Raw genomic sequence first — 21,810 nt, 5'->3', positions numbered from 1 at the left:
GCTAAGGCTGGAACCCAGAGTTTCTCGAATACTACACAAGCACTCTTCAAGTGAGCTATATCCCAGCCTTTTTTTTTTTTTTTTTTTTTTTGGTTTTTCGAGACAGGGTTTCTCTGTGTAGCCCTGGCTGTCCTGGAACTCACCACTCTGTAGACCAGGCTGGCCTCGAACTCAGAAATCCGCCTGCCTCTGCCTCCCAAGTGCTGGGATTAAAGGCGTGTGCCACCACTGCCCGGCATCCCAGCCTTTTCTTGAGACGATTTTTCTGTATAGCTTTAGCTGGCTTGAAACTTGACTTCTAGGCCAGGCTTGCCTTGAGCTTGCTGTGCTCCCTCCTACCTCTGCCTCCTAACTGCTGAGACAGACCTATCTCTTGATTTCGTGTCTGACCCCTGTCACTTCTTGAGGCAGGTGTGGGTCAATACCATTTCCTCCCTTTCATGGAGAGAATTGTGGGATCGAGGGAAACAGGAAATTGTATCTGTATCTGGGGGCCAAACGGAAGGAGATGGGAAACTACAGTGCCTTAAGACACTGAAAATCCTGCTGTCTACCAGACAGGTGGGGAGCAGCCGAAGCGCAGTGCTTGGAGCATGGGCTTCCTGGAGGCAGGGCTCTGTGGATGGGTTTTAAGATAGGAAGGGATGGTTCAGGTTGGGTTCTCTAGAAGCTGATCCTGGGAAGGATTTGTGTCCAAATAATTTGTTAAAGTGGCCCCAAGCCCTGAGGTACTGTAATGCCCTCAGTTTCACTGTGTGTACGTGTGTATGTGTATGTTCGTGCATGACTGCATACATGTACTTCCAAAAGGGAGTAGGAGAAGCAGGAAAGGAAAGGGGAGAGGTCAAGGAGGTGACCATAAAGAGAAGTCCAGAGCTAGTACATTGTCCCTCAGCTACACATAAGAGAGTGAAGCTCCATGGTAACCAATTCCCTCACTTGACAATCCCTGTTTCAGGACGTAGGGATGGGAGAGTATTTACATTCCTACACTGAAAACTTGTAGCCTTTCCAGGTAGAATCAAATGTAATACACACTTGTGGTCCTAGTACTAGGGGTCCTTACACAGAAGTATCATGAGTTCAAGGCCAACCTGGGCTGCTTGGCAGAACCCTGTCTCAACAGGCAGTTGTCAAGGAAGAGCTTATTGTTCTAGTCTTTGAAAGTACATACAGGTGATCCACACAGAGAAATAACACAGATACAGCATCAGAAGCAACAAAACGGATCCGGGCCTGGTGAGATGCTCAGCAAGTCAAAGCACTTGCCACTAAGTTGTGCCCTTAGGTTCATCACAGGGAAGAACTGAGTGAATCCTGCAAAGTCCTACACACATGTAGGTCCATACTCACACACACAATGATAGTAAGTGGTGGTTGTGGGGGGAGTCTGAGTGCAGCCCCCACATACAATGATAGTAAGTGGGTTGGGGGAGTCTGAGTGCAGCCCCCACAACAGTTCTAGGAAAAGCGGTTGGATTTACTTGTTAATCATGGCTGGCACTGGCAAGGGGGCAGCATGGTGTGTGTATTTACTATGCCTAGGCTAGTCCTTATCTAGGAAGGACATCATCTGTAACTGAAGATGTCAGGTGAAGTGTCAAGTGAGGTAGGAGAGGCCTGGGCAAGAGCAATAACAATCCTGAAAAGGGCTGGAGTGGGAGTGTCCTGTGGTTGTCTTCTCATTTTTAGGATGCAGACACCTGGTATTATCCTGCTCTGCCTTCTTTACTGCCCAACAGCAAAGTAACCAGTTTTTCCTAGTGCCTTCTCTTACTTTGTTTCTTTATGTGTGTCTACCTGTGGGTTTGTGCTCACTGCTGCAGGCGCTTGTGGAGTCCAGAGGGGTTTAGGATCCCCTGGAGCTGGAGTTAACGGCAGCAGTGAGCTGCTTGATGTGGAAACAGACTGAGATCCTCTACAAAAGCAATGCATGCTGCTCTGATTCATCTATCTGATTCCCCCCCCATGCCACACACACACAAGGATTTATTCTATTCCCAGTGCCATCTCACATAGATACACAATGGTCAGATGTTGCTTGGGCCATAATTTCTGAGTTCCAACCTCAAGCTGCCTCTCTCTTAAGAACTGTTATGGCCGGGCAGTGGTGGTGCACGCCTTTAACCCCAGCACTTGGGAGGCAGAGGCAGGAGGATTTCTGAGTTCGAGGCCAGCCTGGTCTACAGACTGAGTTCCAGGACAGCCAGGGCTACACAGAGAAACCCTGTCTCGGAAAACAAACAAATGGAACTGTTATGAAGACTGATAACCAAGTTATGAATCAAAGAACTTTCAGAGAATGTCTGAAAGATGTTTACCCAGTTTCTACTGTGACTCACACTATGTTATGTGTAAAAGTTACCAGGCATGCTAGGTATGCAAACCATGTGGCAGAAGCCGGTCAGTCGAAACAACAGGGGGTGAGAAAAAGAAATTTACTCCAGTAAGCCAGCTAGTGAGAAACTGGCTGGCAGGCATTATCCCTTAAAAAAGCCTTCTTGCTTGTAAGTTAATTTGATGGTAGCTTGTATAAGGTGACCCAAGATTGGTGACCATTGTCTCAGGGGTGCACATGGATTCCTAATCACTACCATGTCTCAAGTCTGCAAAGCTCAAGCACAAACTTCTCACAGTAAAAATGCTTATTGTGTTCATCAGCTAGTGTGCCTAGGATGCAATTCCTAAAGTATTATGCACTGGGCAGGCTACAAAAGGCGTTAGGTGTCCCAACACAATAACGAAGGAAAACACCTCTTACCTTATTGGTGATGGGGAGGAGGGAGGGTAGAAAGGTGAAGTTAAACAGCAAATTAGACGTGTGTCACTCCAATTCATCTACCAATAAGTTTACCTTGAATTTTGTTATATAGCTTATACAAGTCTATGACTTAACCATATAGATATAGTTTAACCTTTACTGAATCTCAGAGAATTGGTATACTGTACTCAGAGAAGGGTCTCTAAAGATTCTCCAGGCACTGACAAGATAGCTCTACATTGTATCCCTGCTCAACCCCTCCCTGGCTGGTGATGTTCAGTGGTAGTGTTTGCGTAGTATTAATCAAGCTTCGGGTACAATCCCTAGCAGTGTATGAACCTGGTGTGGTGACATCCTAACCTCGACATTGGAAGGTGGAGGTTGGACGACCCGCTCAAGGTTCTCCCTGGCCACACTCGGGTTTGAGTTCTACAGGAGCTACATGAAATTCTTAAGAGAAAAAAAAGTTTATTTTGAAGGTAGTTTATTTGGCACACCTGTTCTTTCCATGTCTCGGCTGGCTTTTGCTCCCACCCTGAACGAGAGACACAAACATAGGGTGGGTAGCATATATGAATCCCTGGGTTTTGGCCCCAAGCATCCCTTAAATCTGATACGATCATAAAATACAACTGCAATCCCCAGAAAACTGCCACAAATTCAGCCACTGAAGAGAGCCTTTCTCAAAAAAATGGGAAGGGCAGTACACGATGGTGCTCGCCTTTAATCCAAGCATTTGGGAACCTAAGGCGGGAGGAGCTAGATCAGCAAGTATGTAGGCAGCCTGGACTACATCACAACAAACAACTCCACAAAAATCGGATTGAGCCCGGGCGTGGCACGTCTTTAACAGGGCTCAAAAGGTAGAGGTGGGTGGACCTCGAGGCCAGTATGGTCTACATAGCGAGTTCCAAGTCAGTGAAGACTATATAATTAGACCTTGTCTCAAAAGAAAAGAAAATCAGATTGGGCCAATTTCTAGCAAAAACAGCCCCACCAAGTACGCATAAAACAAAACCTTGCCACGTCACAGCTTCCCCGCCTCCAACACTATGCCCGCCCCCAATGATCCGGAACTAAAAGCGTCTCTCCGGCCGGTCTTCGGAACCACTTCCGGCACGGCAATGGCGGCACAGGGAGCAACAGCCGCAGTTGCTGCAACAACTTCAGGAACTGTAGGGGAGGGAGAGCCCGGTCCGGGGGAAAATGCAACAGTCGAGGGGCCTGCCAGGTCCCCGGGCCGAGTCTCTCCGCCAACTCCGGCGCGTGGAGAACCAGAAGTCACCGTGGAGATCGGAGAAACGTACCTGTGCCGGCGGCCCGATAGCACCTGGCGTGAGGGCGGGGTCCAGGGCCTAGAGGCGGGGTTTAGGGATAGGCAGGGCCTAGGAGTGGGGCGGAGTTTGGGGGTTGGTAGTCTTGGGACAAGGGTGGTGACTCAGGTAAGAATGCAGGACTTCGGGAGCTGAGAAACCTGCTTTGTAATGGGAGGCAGGAGTCGGAGGTTATGCTTGTTGTCCCTGTAAAGCCACCAATAAGGTGAATACAGTGTTAGCATATGAACATTCATTCTTGTCCGATTTCAGGCTTCATCTTTTTTGCTATATCTGTTCCTTCATTGGTGTTTTGTTGTTGTTGTCTGTTTTTACATTTCTCTTGTCCCCTCATCGCCAGCAAAGAGGACAACCCAGTTTATAAAAACACGTTTCCCTTTTACTTATGCTCCTCTTCAAAATAAACCTCAAGCTGCTGGCTTCAAAATAAACTCCAAGCTGAGATGGCTCAGGAGGTAAAGGTATTTGTCACCGAGTCTGGTGATTTGAGTTCTATCCCCAGGACCGCATAGTAGAAGGAGACAATGGTTCTCACTGGTTGTCCTCGGACTTTCATATAAGCGTGTCCCCTACTCCCTTTTTTTTTTTTTTTATTTTTTTTTATTTTATTTTTTTTTTTTAAAGATTTATTTATTTATTTCATGTTTGTGAGTATACTGTCACTGTCTTCACACACACCAGAAGAGGGTATCCAATCTCATTACGGATGGTTGTGAGCCACCATGTGGTTGCTGGGAATTGAACTCAGGACCTCTGGAAGAGCAGTCAGTGCTCTTAACCGCTGAGCCATCTCTCCAGCCCCCCCTACTCCCTAATAAGATAAATACATATAATTTAAAAGATAGAATACATGTTGGTCATGGTGGCATACACCTTTAATCCCAGCGCTGGGAAGGCTGTGAGTTTGAGGCCAGCTTGGTCTGCATAGCAAGTTCCAAAAGAGCCAGGACTACATAGAGAAACTTTGTCTCAAAAACAAAATTAAACTTAAACTTTCATTCATGTCTGAGACCTTTCCAGTTTCTAGCACTTGTAGTAAGGGCTATTGCTAGACCAGGCCTTGCGCTGCTTTCCAAAGACTATGCATTTATGTTCCTTTTATCACCTGTGCTTGCTTTCAGTAACCTTTCTCATGTTTTTCTTACTCCTCTCCTTATCTCCTGTGGTAATCCTACTCTTGACCCCTTCAGGCAAAGTTAATTGCTTGTATGTTCTGGCACATTTTCTTTTTCATACCTCAGCCATACTGTTAAAATTATCTGCCTTTCTCTGTCAGTGGGAAAATGCTAGAAAGCAAGATTGTATCTGCTTTCTGTGTCAACAGTACATAACAGAGTGCCAGACAAGCATTGGTTTCTAGACAGCTCTGCTATGTATCTGTCCCAGTGCTAAAAACTTTAAAGCCACCCTTACCCTTTTAGGTAGGCACTATTCTTACTTTCCAGGAGATGAAGGAACTAAGGTTCAGAAAGTCAAATAGTGGGGTTACAGTCGTTGAGGTAATGTGAAGGAAGAATCATATATAATCTTAAACTGTCTTAGTCCCCACCCAGCGCTCATGCCCCCCCAAATAAGCGAGTGAGCACTGACTTTGGAGCTAGGCTTAAACACTTAATACCAGGTTTTCTCAGTTTTCAAATCTCTGGTCCTCTGTAGCCCACCCCCACCCCCAAAAATGTCCTAACCTGGCTTACCTTACGGGGTCAATGGCAGATGTGGGCAGATGGCTCTGGAAATTACCCCTCAGACCCACCCCCCTTTTTTTTCCTTGACAGATTCAGCAGAAGTGATCCAGTCTCGAGTGAATGACCAGGAGGGCCGAGAAGAGTTCTATGTGCACTATGTGGGCTGTGAGTCTTGGGGCTGTGGGCCTGGGTGGAAGCAGGAAGGTAGCCCATCACTCCCTCATAGTTTGTCTTAACAGTCAACAGGCGACTGGACGAATGGGTGGACAAGAACCGGCTTGCACTGACCAAGACTGTAAAGGACGCTGTGCAGAAGAACTCTGAGAAATACCTGAGTGAGCTGGCAGAGCAGCCGGAGCGCAAGATCACTCGCAACCAAAAGCGGAAGCACGATGAGATCAACCACGTACAGAAGGTCCTGGCCCCTTCCCTTCTCCAGGGCCCAGGAGACCTCTCAGGTCCCCGGAACAACACAACCATAGCAGCTCCCACGTAAAATTTGGTAGTGTGCCAGGGTTTTTCTCTCATTTATTCTTCATATATAAAAAATCCTCAGCGTATAGAGAAGACAGGGTTGCTCTCTCACAGCAAGGAAATGGTACGGTTAGGACTGGAACTTGAACTTGAAGTCCAAAGGGAAGGAAAAGAAACTAAAAGTACTTCATTTATTTCGTTACCCAGTACTGTGCTGAGTACTATCATATCTCATGGAGTCCTCCCTGATGGTTTATCACCACTGGGAGAGTGACCTCTTTTTGTGTATGAGGAAGTAGGCTCAAAGGCCCTGAGCTCTCTTCAAGCCAGACTGTTCCTGGGGATTGTTTCTCCCACTTTGAACCTTCATTTCTTTTTATGTCCCTACCTCCCTTTCTCCTTCTTTCTGTTTTGGAAGCTTGACAGATTTATTAGAGTTTAAAAGAAAAACCCCAAGGCAGGTGGGCTGTCAAGTTTAGGGAAAGAATCATGATGGTTTTTTTGTTTTTTGTTTTTTTGGTTTTTTGTTTTTTGTTTTGGTTTTTCAAGACAGGGTTTCTCTGTGTAACCCTGGCTGTCCTAGAACTCACTCTGTAGACCAGGCTGGCCTCAAACTCAGAGATCCGCCTGCCTCTGCCTCCCAAGTGCTGGGATTAAAGGTGTGCGCCACCACTGCCTGGCTAAGAATCATGCTGTTTAAAATGGCATGGAGGGCCGGGCAGTAGTGGCACACACCTTTAATCCCAGCACTTGGGAGGCAGAGACAGTCGGATTTCTGAGTTCGAGGCCAGCCTGGTCTTCAGAGTGAGTTCCAGGGCAGCCAGGGCTACACAGAAAAACCCTGTCTCGAAAGTCCAAAAAAAAAAAAACCAAACAAACAAATAAACTGACATGGAGGTGGACATTCAGCCACTGCCAGGGAGTAAAGTTTTAGAGAAAGGAGTAAGGAAGCCCAGAATGTCCAGAAGAGCTAAGGAAAATATGCTTAGAGAAGAGATAGAAGAGAGAAAGGAACAATTCGGAAAAGGGAGCAAACCCAAGCTCCTACACTGATTTCCAAGCTAAGGGGCTGCAGCCGTCATGAGCCGTGGCTGCATAGTCGTTCACTTCCTTGCACGCTCTTAGCAAACAGTGCGGCGATTCTTTTCTCTCTGGACACTGTGTCACCAGGCCGGAAGTTTGTTTTGGTGTGGTATGTATAACATTTACATTTTGTAAAAGCTTTTTAGATTTACATGTATGAGTGTTGCCTGCATGTATGCATGTGTATCCAGTACCCACAGAGTTCAGAAGAAGGTATTGGATTCCCTGAGATTGGAGTTAAAAATGGCTGTGGCCACCATGGGGCCTGTGGGTGCTGGGAATCGCGCTCAGATCTTTCACAGAAGCAGCAAATACTTCTAACCTCTCAGCCATTTCTCCATCCCTTTAAAATGTTTGTAGGGTAAGTATTGTTTTGAGGCAGTTTGGTTTGACTTGTAATCCATGCATATATGTATACACAGACATTTCAACTGTCTGCAATGCTAGTATGTTTTAGTAAGAACTGTTTTTAGTCCCCTAAGCTAGAAAGATTCTCCAGTTCTAGGGTAGCACTGTAAGTGTTCTGTGGGCTGTTGCTAATCAATACAGTAGTTCCTTTGGCCACCTGTGGCTCCTCAGCACTCGTCTGCACATGTCCAGTTTGACTAGAATTGTTTTTAATTGTCATGATTTTGAGATTAAGTAGCATTTACAGTTAATGGCTTGGACAGTAATGTTCTTTTGGACAGCACAGGTTTAAAATGCTGTTCTCTGACTTGAATAGAGTGACTCTCAGTCAGCATGTAGACCAGGGTGGGCTGAATATTGATGGGCGAGTGATTCAACTCTCAGTAAGTTTCGATAGTTATTGGAGATTTTTGTTTTGAGACATGGCCTCAAACTTAGTATATAGCCAAAGATGACCTTGAACTCTACTACCTCTGAAGTGCTGGCAGACAGGTGTGTACTACCATGCCCTGTTCTAATTAATGTTTAATTCTAAATAAATTACAACATTGAAGAACAATAGTGGTTTTGTACTTCTTTAATGCATTCACAGAAAGGAATTTTGTTTTGTGAACATTGAGAAATTCAGTTTATAGAGACACCTGAAGAGAAAAATCTTTGTTTCTTTTCTTTGTTGGAATTGGGCCAGCCCAGGGCTACTCTGGATCCTAGTTCTGTGAACCTGGGCAAGATTTTTTTTTTTTTTAAGGATTTATTCATTAATGTATGAGTGCTCTATCTGCATATATACCTGCATGCCAGAAGAGGGCACCAGATTACATTATAGATGGTCATGAGCCACCATGCAGTTGATGGGAATTGAACTCAGGATCTCTGGAAGAGCAGACAATGCTCTTAACAGCTGAGCCATCTCTCCAGCCCCAAGACTTGGTTTCTTTGTGCCTCAGTTTCCTCTTTTGTATTGTGGTAATAATGAGCACTCTTTGTTTCAAAGACTCATTATGAAGGCAAAATGAAATAATGTCTATAGAGTGTTTGGCAGTTACAGTAGCAGCTGGCAGGTACCCATGGGCCAGTGACCTCATCCCTTCCTGTGTGTTTACTCCTCTGTAAAATTGAAATAATTCTCTTCAAGGCCAGGTATAATGGTGGATACCTGTGATCACAGCACTGGGGACCTGAGGTAGGAAAGCTTGGTAGGCTGAGGTAAGAATTTCCTGTAAGCTTGGAGTTCAAGGCAAATTCCAGACCAGTGTGATATGCATATTGAGACCCTGTCTCAGAATATCACTAACAACAACTCAACACAAAAAAAGGAGTAAATCTAGTCGGACATCCTGGAGAATGCTTGGGAAGGATGTTGGGCCTTGAAGGACAGGAAAGAACAAAGTAATTACACTTGGTAGTTGACAGAGCTCTGAGGTAGACTCACTTGGCCTGTGTTCTGCACCAAGGCACAAGGTAAGCATGTGCAGCATGAGGAGGGGAAAGTCGTACATGTGTGGAAGGCTGGGGGCTGGAAGAAAGGTCCTGATAGCCATGGATTTGAGGGGCCTCAGATGGAGCAGGGAGGTTAAGGAACCCTAGTCAGTTGTCCAGACCTAAAGTGGCAGTGGTTATTTGGAGTGGGTCAGAAAAAATTCCACAGGAACTGATTCCAGAAATAACCGTAGGGAAGAGAGTTGGCCTCCCCTCTGTTGGCCATTGGTTAGGTCAGCTACCAGGATGAGAAAGAAGTTTTAAGAGTGAGTCGGAACCCTAGCATGAAAAAAAAAACAAACAAAAAAAAAAAAAGAAGAAGAGTGAATTGGCCAGTGGTAGGCAGTGATGTTTAAGAGAGGGCCGAGGAGGAATAGGAACCTAGAGGTCCTTTCTGTTAACCTACTTCCTGACATCCTGTGAGAAGACACAGGACACTTTAAGGAGCATATCCAGAAGCTGCTGAAATCTAGTGTTAAGGAGGGAGAGCCACGCCTGCAGCAGGCCCAGGCCAACATGGAAAAGGAGATCCATTATTTCATCTGAGTCTCCTATAAGGCCCAGTGTACAGCTGATGCTCTTTTGTGGGGGAGGGAGCTTGTTTTTCAAGACAGGGTTTCTCTGTGTGGCCCTGATTGTCCTGGAATTCTCTGTAGACCAGGCTGGCCTTGAACTCACTGAGGTCTGCCTTCTTCTGCTCCAGAGTGTTGGGATTAAAGGCATGCACCACCTCTGCCCAACTACAGTTAGCTCTTAACCCAATTTCATGTCCTTCTCTAGCTCAAGGTCTAGACTTAGGTGTCTGGATGTGTGGGTGGGTGGGCAGATAGCAGAGGAGCCAGCCTCAACCACGTAAAGCCGATGAGACGTTGACATTATTTGTTACTGTGCTTACTTTCTTTCCTGTTGTTGCGAGATCTAGAAGACAGTAGATAAGCACTGAGTTCTAGGATGGGAAGGGAACAGTCTAACTATGTATATTCATCTCTGTGTACTTCTTACCCCAGACCTATGCAGAGATGGACCCCACCACAGCAGCCTTGGAAAAGGAACATGAGGCGGTAAGAAAAAGCAGGTCTGGGGAGCAGATGGGGTACTCCCTGCCCTTTTTCTTGCTCCCAGTGAGCTCTGAGCTGTGCCCTGCCCCCTACTCTCTCTGCAGATCACCAAAGTGAAGTATGTAGACAAGATCCACATTGGGAACTACGAAATTGATGCCTGGTATTTCTCGCCTTTCCCAGAGGACTATGGGAAGCAGCCCAAGCTTTGGCTCTGCGAGTACTGCCTCAAATACATGAAGTTCGAGAAGAGCTACCGCTTCCACTTGGTGAGGCCAGCTCACTCACTTGGGGCAACAGGGATGAAAAACACCCAAGGGACTACGAGAGCCCTTGATTCTTCTGGGTGTGGTGGTTTCTATAATCCTAGTGCCTAGCAAACAGACAGGGAGGTCAGAAGTTCAGGGTCATCCTCAGCTACATAGCTGAAGGCCTTCAGAAAGATGGCTCAGTGGTTAAGAACATTGACTGCTCTTCCAAAGGATCCAAGTTCAGTTCCCAGCATCGTCAGGCACCTGTAACTCAAGCTCCAGGAGGTCTAAAGCCATCCTCTGACCTCTGCTGGAACTTGTATTTATATATATGAGTATACATACATACATACATACATACACACACATGGTTAAGAATAAAAATCTTTTTTGTTTGTTTGTTTGTAGACTGGCCTCAAACTCACAGAGCTCCACCTGCCTCTGTCTCTGGAGTACTGGGATTAAAGGTGTGTACCACTATGCCCAGCTAAAAAATAAACTTTTTAAAAGAAAGGACGGAGGGCTGGAGAGATGGCTTAGCAGTCAGGAGCACTGGCTGTTCTTCCAAAAGACTTGGGTTCAATTCCCAGCAGCCACATTGGCTCACAACTGCCTATAACCCCAGTTGTAGGGAATCCAACACCCTCATATAGACATACATATAGGCAAAGTTACTGATGTACATAAAATGAACAAATTAACTTTAAAAAAAGAAAGAATAAAGGGAAACAGAGGCAGGTCGATCTCTGAGTTCAAGGCCAGCCTGGTCTACAGAGTGAGTTCCAGGACAGCCAGGGCTACACAGAGAAACCCTGTCTGGAATCACAAACAGCAACAAAAACAAACAAAAAACAAGAAAGGAGGGAAAGAAAAAAAAAAGGAAAGAGAGAGAGAACTCTCTCTGCTCCTGGGTAACTGACCAGCTTACTGCCTCCTTTCAGACCTCAGTTTCTTCTACAGAATGGGAACCAAATTATTCAAGTTGCTTGCCCTTTACTAAGGACTGGCGTTGGGTTCCTCAGTACAAAAAGAAGCAACAAATAGCTCCTGAGCAGTGATGTCAGCCTGTAGGAAGAAGTGCTTTACTACAGCTGCCAGGAGGGGGTGCTTTTCACAAGCACAGCAGGATGGCTCCCAAAGCTGGACCTGAGGTGAATGAATGACTGTGAGGGTTGGAAGAAGCTCGAGCAAGTTAGCAGCTTCTTTGTGCCCATTAGGAAATGGATCCTAGTCTACCGATGAGAAAACCAGGGTTACTGGATTTAAGGTGTTGAACATAGGGCGTGCAGATGGCAAAGATAAAGAGGCAGCATTGGCGGTACTGGTGAGTGAAAACCACCTGGCAGAGATCCACAGGTCTGAAGTGTGTCCCTCCTTGGGTCCCCAGGGCCAGTGTCAGTGGCGGCAGCCCCCAGGGAAGGAGATCTATCGAAAGAGCAACATCTCTGTGTATGAAGTGGATGGCAAAGACCATAAGGTGAGCTGCTCGCCCAGGGCTTGTGCTGAACCCTAGCCGTCTTCTGCTTAGTTATTGTCACGTCTGCCGGGCAGAGGCCAGCCCTCAGTGAGTATCTCTATCTCAAGTTCAGTTCCAAGTGAGGGCTCATGGCCCTTGGTGCTTGGCCTGTGTTGATACATAGTGAACACAGCCATGGGCTCTACCACCTCAGGACAGGTCTCCGGACTGTTTCTGGGGACTCCTTCTGACAAGGGTGGTTCTGTTTGAGTAGTTCTGGAGCCTAGAGACAGACTATCTTGCCTGAGGGTGCTCTTTAAACAACTTCCTCTTTCTGTGTGACCCAAAGATACTTGCCTGGAAGTGTAGAGATTTCCTATTCTGCTCTGAAGCTGCTATCTGCATTCCTGTTTTTCACAAGAATGGCCCTACTGTGAGTAGGGATAGGCTTTGAGGCCTGCTCTCCCCCCTCCCTGCTGGGTCTGAGAGAGTTTTAGCAAGTATTTGCATCTCCCCGAAAGGCTGTGTAGTACAAGATGAAGAAGACAGGCTTCTCAGAGCGCCATGTCACTTCCTGGCTGGCCTCAGACAAGTTACCTAACCTTGTTTTGTTCCTGTTTCCGCATCCATAAGACGAGTCATAATTATTTACCTCATCTGTTTGCACAAATGAGACCACAAATGTCAGGTATGTCGCACGTGCCTAGCATCTAGTAGGCTGTTAGTAAACACAGCCTTTGTTGTTGGTGACCTTTGGAGCTCAGGTGGCCCTGTGCTAGGGGAATCCCTACTGAGCCTGGTTCTTGCCAGCTACTCTGGCTTCCTTTAGCATGAACTGTTAGGATGACAGAAGGGGCTCCCACTCGAAACTGGAGGTGTTTACCAGCTCCACCTTCTGTCAACTTTGAAGCCTTAACACCACAATCCTTGAGCCAGCCTCCTAAGTCACATCAGACCAGCAGTGCTGGGCTTACAGTCTTAGATTGGATAACAGAGCCAAAGTGAGGAGGCATCAAAAACCAGGCATCCTCTGTGTGGTGACTCACGCCTCTAATCCTAGCACCCAGGAGGCTGAGGAAGGAGAATTGCCACAAATTTGAGGCCAACCTAGGCTATAGATTGTCTAAACCCTAAATGAGAAGAGCTGTGTGTGGTAGCCCACACCTTTAATCCCAACACCTGAGAAGCAGAGGGAGGTGGGTCTCAGAGTTCAAAGCCAATCTAGTCTACAATTCTAGGTGATAGTAAGACCCTTTCTCAAAAATAAAAAGTGAAAAAAAGCAAACAAACCCCCCAAACCCTTTAAATCTGTACTAGGAACCCAACTGCAAGGTGCTGTTGTCTCTCCCAGTGCTGGCCCTGGCAGGCCTCTGTGTCTGTGTTAGATTGAGGCCAGCAAATCTGTCCAGCTGCACAGGCAGCTCAGGGCTCTCTAGTTGGCAGTTGCCAGCTTCTGCTTAGCAGCTTTGTACTGACTGCTTCTGGCTCACCTGTGACTGAGACAGAGCCTGGGCCCAGCTGTGCTCTGGCATTCACCATCCTTGGAACCTAAGCCATTTTTCCTTCTGAGCCTCAGTTTCCTGCTCTGAAACACAAGATAATATCTGTAGATTGATGCATGGAAAACCCTACCCTTTATTTGGCCCTGAAAAGTGGCTGGATGGCTCAGCAGTTAAAAGTGCTCATTATGTAAGCCTGGCAGCCCGAGTTTATCCTGCAACCCAAAATGGAAGGAGAGGACCAACACCCAGAAGTTGCTCTCTGCCCTTCACACGTATGCCATGATGTATGTGTGTGTCCCTTCCCCACTAACAAAATTTAATATGTTTAAGTGTCAGATAGTTAGGCATGATGACCTTTAATCCTTGAACTCAGGAGGAAAAGGCAGGCAGACACTTTGTGTTTGAGGCCAGTCTGATCTGCAAAATAAATTCCAAGCCAGCCTGGTCTACACAGTGAAACCCTGGATGGATGGATGGATGGATGGATGGATGGATGGATGGATGGATGAAAGAAAAGGAAGGAAGAAAAAGAGAGAGAGAGAGAGAGAGAGAAGGAAGGAAGCTGGTCTGCACAGTGAGACCCCGTCTCAAACAGACAATTAAAAGGGAAGCCGTGGTCAGCCCAGCTCTCCTGTTCCTGTTAGTGCAGCAGACTTCACTCTGAGCCTCCAGTCCATCTCACTGACAAGATGACTCCTTTCTGCTTTGAATTCTGTGTTCTGAGGAGGGGCCTACTTCTTTTACCTGACTTTGGCTCCTCTGTGCAGCCTGTGGCTTAGAGAGCTGCAGAGTGGCTGCCGACTGGTCCCTGTACATGTTTGCTTACCCTGTCTCTACCTTTTATCCCTAGATATATTGTCAGAACCTGTGCCTGCTGGCCAAGCTTTTCCTGGACCACAAGACCTTGTATTTTGATGTGGAGCCCTTTGTCTTTTACATTTTGACAGAAGTAGATAGGCAAGGGGCTCACATTGTTGGCTACTTTTCTAAGGTACTAGACTGGAGAGCCTGGGAAGAGGGCGTTATTAACTAGAATGGGGGCTAGCACTCTCAAAGGACCTGAATACCCCATACTCTACAGGAGAAGGAATCCCCAGATGGAAACAACGTGGCCTGCATCCTGACCCTGCCTCCCTACCAGCGGCGCGGCTATGGGAAGTTTCTCATCGCCTTCAGTGAGTAGCTGCTGCAGCCTAGGATGTGGGTACTACAGTTGGGGGTGCTGAGGGCTGAGGTGGGGAGAGCCTGGATCCTAAGATTCTTTCTGCCACTGCCAGGTTATGAGCTCTCTAAGCTTGAGAGTACTGTAGGCTCCCCAGAGAAGCCACTGAGTGACCTGGGCAAACTCAGCTACAGAAGCTACTGGTCATGGGTCTTGCTGGAGATCCTGCGAGACTTCCGGGGCACATTGTCTATCAAAGATCTTAGGTAAGAGCCTCGGTTTCTAGCCAGGTCCAGAATACACTGTCCCATTAGGGACCTTGTGAAGGATCTCTTGGAACCCTACAGGAAGGGGATCTCCCAAGATCGGTCGTGAGTCTTGTCCCTCATCCTTTTGCTGATTCCATGTGCTGGACTCCTTCTCTACAGCCAGATGACCAGTATCACCCAGAACGACATCATCAGTACCCTGCAGTCCCTCAACATGGTCAAGTACTGGAAGGGCCAGCACGTGATCTGTGTCACACCTAAGCTGGTAGAGGAACACCTCAAAAGTGCCCAGTATAAGAAACCACCTATCACAGGTGTGTGGAGTGCTGCTGGGTGCAGTGTGTGCGTGTGTGTAGGGGGTACATTACGTGTGCACCAGCACATGTGTGTTTTGACAGGGTGGGATAAGAACCAAGGCCTCTTTTTTTGGCTGTTACAAGATCCCAAACCAGTTGAACCAGTTTCTAGGATGGCAGCCTAGAGGTGGTTACTCATTCCTGGGATCCCCTCCCCCGAAGTCCAAGGCTCCCTTTTGTTCTCCTGTGAAGGTGAAACCTGGCCTGGGCCCAGAGGAGCAGCCAGGTGGAGGCAGACTTGGCCCAGAGGCCCTGCTTACCTCTTGTGCCTCTTTTCTCCCACAGTGGACTCTGTCTGTCTCAAGTGGGCACCCCCGAAGCACAAACAGGTCAAGCTTTCCAAGAAGTGAGTGGCCTGCGCCCTGCTTTGGATCTGTGTTTCCTGGCCTCTAACCTGTAAATATGTGTACAGATCTGTTTTGTGTCATTTATTAATAAAGTAAATTCTGCTGGTGCGCTGGACTTTGGAGGTACGCAGAGGTGCCAAAGGGTGATATTCTTCATTTCATCTCTCATACAGCTAGCTGTGTTAAACATTTACTCCTTGCCCCTTTTATTCCTCACCCTGATCCAAGCCCCAGCCAGCTCCGGTGGGGGCTCAGTCCTCCGGAGTCCAGGAGATTAAGGCTGCTGTCTTTCCTGTCAGAAAGACAGGCAAAGTCCAGGAGGCAGGAAGAGGACAGAACGAAGGGCTCATCAGGCAGGGTGGGCAGGGCCCTGAAGCCAGCCTTCTGCAGAAGTCAGCGAGGCAGCTGCCCTGTGTGCTAGATACAGGGTGAAGTGAGGTTCCTTTTCCTAGCTGAGGCTTCTGGGAGCTCCATAGGAGCTTAACCAATGAGCTGCAGATATTAGAAGGGTGGCTAGAATTCCTGGCCCATTCCACAGGCTGTAAACTTCTCGGCCCTAGATTATAATTCCAAAGAGCAAATGCAGAAGAGTGGGCTCAAAGGTCAAGTCGGCTTCCTGCCCTCCCAAACAGGCACATGCCTTTGGCGTGCTGTGGTCCTGGAAGCATGGTCAACTCAGAGGGTTAAGAAGCTTAATGTTCAAGCCAAAGGTAGAAGAGGCCCAGGATCAGAGCCAGTGGCAGGAAAAGTACGGGCCTTAACAATTCCTGGGCTGCAGCTGAGTTGAAGACAGGATGGTGGTTGCAGAGGTGGCCATCTGGCTGGGACTCCTGAGTCTGGGGGACAACACGAGGCTGGAGTTCTGCCACATGGTGGTGGATCCAGGAAGCATAGGTAGATGTCAGAGTATAAACTCCAGGTCTGTTGGGGGCACCACAGGCATCACCCCAACTCACAATGCCCGCCAAATACCAGAGGCCCTCAATGGGACAAGAGAGTGGGCCCCCAGAGTCACCCTAAGGAAATAAAAAAAGAGCTCTGTCAGGACAGACCTCTGGCCATTAGTCATCCATGCCAGCCACACTCAGCCCTCCACCACTCAGGTTATACTTGTCTCCTCTGTTACCTGGCAAGCATCCTTGCCTCCCTTCACATAGCCAGCACACAGCATGTCCTGCTGGATGGTGTGGGGTTCTTCAGGCACCGCATTAATGTTGTACAGGCAGCTACAAGTTTCACGGCTGATGAGTGGTACCTCAAGCTGCTGCAGAGGCCTGGGAGTCTGGAGGCTCACTGTGGGGACAAAATGTGGTTACTCATGGTCCACAATCTCAGACAGCCTCCCTTCCTTGACCTTTGGCACCCAGTGCCCCATCTCACCTGAAGGAGCCACATGACCCCATCCTGTGACAGTACAGAGAAGGCCATTGGGAAAGGAGGCATTGGCCGCAGGGAGGCAGATGGGTCTGATGTAGCGGGAGAAGGTGACAGGGCTGCTGAGGCGGATGAGTGCGATGTCACCCTCGGAGCCCTCTTCTCGGTAGCTTGAGTGGGAGATGATCTGAGCCACTGTGTGGACCACAGTGTCATTGCTGTAGGAGTCTAGCTGGTGGGCCCCCAGCTTTACCTCATACTCTTCCTTGCTGTGTTCTCTGCAGGCAGAGAGGCAAAGAGTAGGACCTGAGGGACCTCTTCTGTCCCCTGACTCCTGTTCCTTATGCTGTTCTCTCACAGTTTGATCCCAAGCAGCACTCAAGGGCCTAGTTTCCCCCCATGCACCTCACCCTTCAGTTTTACCTCTGATTGGTTTCTTCTTCTTTTCTTTTTGAAACAGAATCTCACTGTGTATCTTGAGCTGGCCTGGAACTCTATACCAACCAGACTGGCCTTGAACTCACAGAGATCAACCTGCCTTTGCCTACCTAATGCTAGGATTAAAAGCATGACCTCTTTGTGTGACCTAAGAATACTGATACTCCTAAGCCCACATGAGGAACTAGTCCAACCTACGATCTGGACTACATACTTGTATGACATACTTGTTTCTAGAGTCTAATGTATTCCAAGCTGGCCTTAAATTTACTATGTAGTAGCTACAGATGACCTTGAACTTCTGGTCCTGCCTCCACCTCTCAAGTACTGGGATTTCAGGCCCGTGTCACCCAACCCCTGTTTCCAACCCACTTTTGACCCTCCCTCTGCCCCTCCACCAAGTTGGTACCTGGGGAAGCAGTGAGCAGCCGACACCACCCATTGATTTGACACGAGAGACCCGCCACAAACATGGATGCCATTGTAGGTGATGCTGACCTGCCAGGGCCACTGACCAGGCTTTGCACTGCCACCACCTGTGATGCGTGGCTGGATGACTGCCCCACAGGAGGCTGCCCGGGAAAAGGGGGAAGGTGAGGTCAGGCTCTTCTGTGATCCCAACAGCAGTCCTTAGCCCTGCCACCCTGCCACACCGAGACTTGGCTCAGAGCCTGGGAAGTACATTCATACTCAGCACTCAGCTTCCTCCCCCACCCTTGGCTCGGCAGCTGTGAGGAGCTCAGCTGTGCTGTGTATTCCAGTGTCATGTCAGCCCCTTCCTCATAAGCCTTCTTGCTGTCTATCCCTTACCAATCTGGCCAAATCAGTCTTGCTGTCTCTTCCAAGGCTCCATGCTGACCTTAACATACATCCCAGGGGTAGGAGAGGTAAGGCCTCTTTCGAAGGCCTGCATGTGGTTCCCAGCAACCACATGACAGCTCCCAACTGCCCCTAACTCTAGTTCCAGGAGATCTGATACCTTCTTCTCACCTCCAAAGGCATCAGGTATTCATGTGATACACAGGCACTTATACAGGAAAAATACTCAGTTTTGAAGAATTAAAAAAAAAAATCCAGATAATACATATGGCACTATCCTCTGATTGTTGCACAGCACATTTCCTGTCACACACATTGGGCCATCCACTCCTCACCTCTTGTGAAGAGACAAGTCACTCTACTCTGAATTCCTTTCCCGCCTTTCTCCACTAGGCTAGAGAGCCATCCAGGCACAGCTCCCCCATCCCCCCAGCCTGTTCTTATCAAGCCGGTTAAGTCACAGGTGTCACTCTCAGCTTCCAGGGCCCTCTCCACAGTGTCCAGGCTGACACCTGTTCTCATGCTTATGACTGTTCCAACTGCACCAACCTGAGTGTTACCTAGAGACACACCTGTTTCCACCCTATCCCGGCATTTGCTGGGCATACAAGAACTATGGATGTGGTTGAACACTGAAACAAAGTTGGATTCCTCAGGTTGGGGACCTGTCTATGTCCCCCAGCTGCTCCCCCCTTCCCCCTCCCCCCCCCAAAGCCAGCAGTTGGCAGAGAAAACATCAAGCTAGACTCTTCCTTCATTCCCTTATAATCATGACAATGGCTACTACTCAGAGTGCAGCTGATACTCCTCTAGACCCTGAGGGGCTTTCACTTCCCAATCCCCCAGTCCTCCTTACAGACCCCAAAACAGAACTGACAGCTTTTCAAGGCAAAGAAACTGGAGCTTAGAAAGATAAGGAGACAACGTCACTAAATAGTTACGCTCAGACTGCAAACCGGTCTCCACTGGAGCTGGTCCCTGTAGTTTCCCTCAGAACCACCTCATGTACCCACACTGAGAGTCAGGCTTCGATTATGCCCTCGGACAACTCACTGCTTCTCTTTACCTCAGTTTCCTCATAAAACAAGTGCCAAGATTCCCACACACTCAGAGCTGTTGGGACACTTAGTGTGGCTAGGTGAGCAAGCTCAGCTGGGCGACAAGTGCTCACAACCCGCCAGGGGACTCGGAACCGCAGTGCCCTCACTTCCCCAAAGCCCGCAGAGCCTCACCTTCAGTCCTGTCAGCTCCTGGAGGGAAAGAAGGAGAGAGAGTTGGCAGGGAGACCTGACCTGAGTCCCCAGACCCCTTCACACCAACCACTTTCCCAGAGGGCGACAGGATAAGATAGGTAAACATTAGGAACACCGAGATTCATGAATTCAGGGTGAGGCTGTGCTCCACACGGGGGTCTGCCTGCTCTCACCGGAGCTTTCTCCAACCCTCTTTCCCCGCTGATTCATACTTACCGACTCTTGACTGGAGCAATCCAATAAGGAGCAGAATGGTCACAGCTTCCAGCTGCCCAGGTCCCAGGCCCACCCTTAGGGCCATGGCCCAGGACAAAGGTCCCCTGAAGGAGACTCTAGGTAGAAAGGGAAGAACTAGAAGGCTGGTTTTGGAGGCAAGATCTAGCTGTGGGCTCAGAAGTGAGGAATCCCAGGATCTAGACTGGGAAGGTGAAGCAGGCTTCTCGGCAGGAAATGGCCACGGGGAAGACGGGACACGCCTTTAGTCTCTGCAGTGACCAGTGTGGACCTGTTCTGCCTTACAACCTGGTCAACACAGAGACCTCTCCAGGCACTTAGGCAGGAACCAACTACCTGTAGGCTCCTCCCTCAGCCACGCCTTCCTTCTCTGAAAGGAGGCCTTTTTTTTTCCTCCTGCTTCTGACCTCTATGATCCTTTCCAGGATCCTTTCGCAGTGGAGGTGCTTTTGGTAAAGGAGAACTGATCCTGGCCAGTCAGAGAGCAGTTCAAGGCAGGACTGGAAACCCTAAGGGCCAGCCAACTATCCCAAGTCTTCCTAGTCTCTAAGTTATCACCCCTCTTACTCCTCAGCCCCTTCCCCTCCCTTCCCCCCCACCTCTTCCAACCCCCCAACTCCCCGACCTGGCCTGGTCTAGACTTTATTAATGTAGGGCCACAGCCCCTGCTCACCCTTTTCCTTCCCTCCTCAGGCCAGGTATCTAAGACTAGGGCATGGGGGAATGAATGCCCCAGGCCAAGGCCATTCCTGGCAGGCCCTCTGTAAAAACACCTTCCTGCAGGTGTTGAGCACATCTGGCTGTTGACAATCACCCAATAAGTATTTGCTAAGTACAGCCTTGTGGACCTGGGCACAAGTGACAGACTGTACCATCCGTGACCTCCTTGAGATGATGATGATGAAGTAGAGATGTCAGACTTGAATCAAATAACAAAAGGCAATTATTGAATCATTTCAAATTAGGAGCTGTGATAGACACAATTAGTGGGACTCCCAACTGCACCGTAGCTGCAAGGGTTGTGGAAGAAGAACACTGGGAGCCAAATCCTCAGAGGGCATGGAAAGATGATAGCAAAACGAAGCTGTCGACGTTGGGCCAGGTGTGGTCGCACATGCTTAAAGCCAGCTGTCCTCCTTCCCACTAAGGCAGAGATGCCTCTGTGAGTTTGAGGCCAGCCTGGTCTACATAGCAAGTTCTAGGATAGTCAAGGCTACATAGAGGAAACCCTTCACTTAAAAAAAAAAAAATGACAAAGCTGGGGTGTTGTAAAGTAGGTAGGGCAGAAGTTCAGGTTCCCCTTGCCGGGCAAGCATAAAAACCCAGGTTCAGAATCCTAGCTTTCTTTTTTTTTTTTTTTTTTTCGAGATAGGGTTTCTCTGTGTAGTTCTGGCTGTCCTGGAACTCAGAAATCCGCCTGCCTCTGCCTCCCAAGTGCTGGGATTAAAGGCGTGCGCCACCACCGCCCGGCGAACCCTAGCTTTCTATAAAAAGTGAGTGTGGTGGCTCACAGTTGCAACCCCAGGGCAGTCCTGGGTGGGAGACAGCGGACCCTGGAGCTTTGCTGGTCAGCCAGTCTAGGTGAAACAGCAAGGTCCAGATTCAGTGAGACCCTGCCTCAAGATAGTGGAGAGCAGCAGCCTCAGAATTTGCTTGTGTGGGTGCATGCGTTTGTATGTACACACAAGTAACAGGAACACAGAAGGAGTTTGCGGAAAGGCATCCCGTGTGACTGCACTCAGCGAGTAAGGGTTTGGGTTAAGTGTAAACTTGGGGAAAAATTGACCCTTATTTCCTCTACTGTCTTCTAGAAGCCTAGGCATCTGGATTCCAGCCCAGCCCTTTGTCAGAGAATTCCTGGAGGGCGTGAATGGGAGAGGTTGACTTAGGAGGGAGGGGTAAGACTTTGGGAGTCACGTGTGGTATGTTTAGGGAAAGGATGAGGCAGGCTCAGTGTGGGTTACAGAGGGCAGGTGTATGTGTGCACTGCCTTGAGGGCCTGGAGAATATTCACTGTGGTACCTAACTAACAATGGAGGAAAAGCCTTCAACAGCATCTGCCCTTCT

The 21,810-nt window shown here is 48.4% G+C and overlaps 2 protein-coding genes across 6 annotated transcripts; one reads left to right on the top strand and one right to left on the bottom strand.

Annotated features, from left to right (window-relative positions):
- The first annotated feature begins 3,875 nt into the window (after nt 1–3,875).
- On the top strand, nt 3,876–15,751 carry Kat8 (lysine acetyltransferase 8). Of its 4 annotated transcripts, none has more exons than XM_028769398.1 (11): nt 3,876–4,064; nt 5,871–5,945; nt 6,020–6,195; nt 10,232–10,285; nt 10,387–10,551; nt 11,921–12,010; nt 14,342–14,482; nt 14,573–14,666; nt 14,769–14,919; nt 15,082–15,236; nt 15,564–15,751. In XM_028769398.1, exons 1-11 carry the CDS (start codon nt 3,968–3,970, stop codon nt 15,626–15,628), a joined length of 1,263 nt encoding a protein of 420 aa, XP_028625231.1. In that variant the 5' UTR covers nt 3,876–3,967; the 3' UTR covers nt 15,629–15,751. The 4 variants fall into 4 exon arrangements, with proteins under 4 accessions (XP_028625231.1, XP_028625230.1, XP_028625233.1 ...); XM_028769397.1 differs by having other exon boundaries at nt 3,876–4,096; XM_028769400.1 differs by lacking the exon at nt 3,876–4,064 and adding an exon at nt 4,196–4,300.
- On the bottom strand, nt 15,359–20,022 carry Prss8 (serine protease 8). Of its 2 annotated transcripts, XM_028769402.1 has the most exons (6): nt 19,726–20,022; nt 19,489–19,506; nt 17,847–18,009; nt 17,006–17,277; nt 16,752–16,918; nt 15,359–16,641 (listed from the first exon to the last, which is right to left on the bottom strand). In XM_028769402.1, the coding sequence occupies exons 1-6, from the start codon at nt 19,808–19,810 to the stop codon at nt 16,318–16,320; spliced, it is 1,029 nt and encodes a 342-aa protein (XP_028625235.1). In that variant the 5' UTR covers nt 19,811–20,022; the 3' UTR covers nt 15,359–16,317. The 2 variants fall into 2 exon arrangements, with proteins under 2 accessions (XP_028625235.1, XP_028625236.1); XM_028769403.1 differs by lacking the exon at nt 19,489–19,506 and having other exon boundaries at nt 16,318–16,641; nt 19,699–19,810.
- Between the last annotated feature and the right edge of the window lie 1,788 nt (nt 20,023–21,810).

Source organism: Grammomys surdaster, unplaced genomic scaffold (assembly GCF_004785775.1).
Source record: "Grammomys surdaster isolate TR1022 unplaced genomic scaffold, NIH_TR_1.0 192, whole genome shotgun sequence".
Taxonomy (NCBI): domain Eukaryota; kingdom Metazoa; phylum Chordata; class Mammalia; order Rodentia; family Muridae; genus Grammomys; species Grammomys surdaster.
Note: the sequence above shows the minus strand (reverse complement) of the source record. Positions and strands in the feature narration are given on the sequence as shown.

Coding starts and splice junctions, on each gene's coding strand:
- Kat8 (XM_028769397.1), top strand. CDS start 3,886: ATGGCGGCACAGGGAGCAACAGCCGCAGTTGCTGCAACAACTTCAGGA. Junction 4,097..5,870: donor GCGGCCCGATAGCACCTGGC/GTGAGGGCGGGG, acceptor TTTCCTTGACAG/ATTCAGCAGAAGTGATCCAG. Junction 10,552..11,920: donor AGAGCTACCGCTTCCACTTG/GTGAGGCCAGCT, acceptor TTGGGTCCCCAG/GGCCAGTGTCAGTGGCGGCA.
- Prss8 (XM_028769403.1), bottom strand. CDS start 19,810: ATGGCCCTAAGGGTGGGCCTGGGACCTGGGCAGCTGGAAGCTGTGACC. Junction 17,278..17,846: donor GCTGCTCACTGCTTCCCCAG/GTACCAACTTGG, acceptor CTCTGCCTGCAG/AGAACACAGCAAGGAAGAGT. Junction 16,919..17,005: donor GGGTCATGTGGCTCCTTCAG/GTGAGATGGGGC, acceptor TTGTCCCCACAG/TGAGCCTCCAGACTCCCAGG.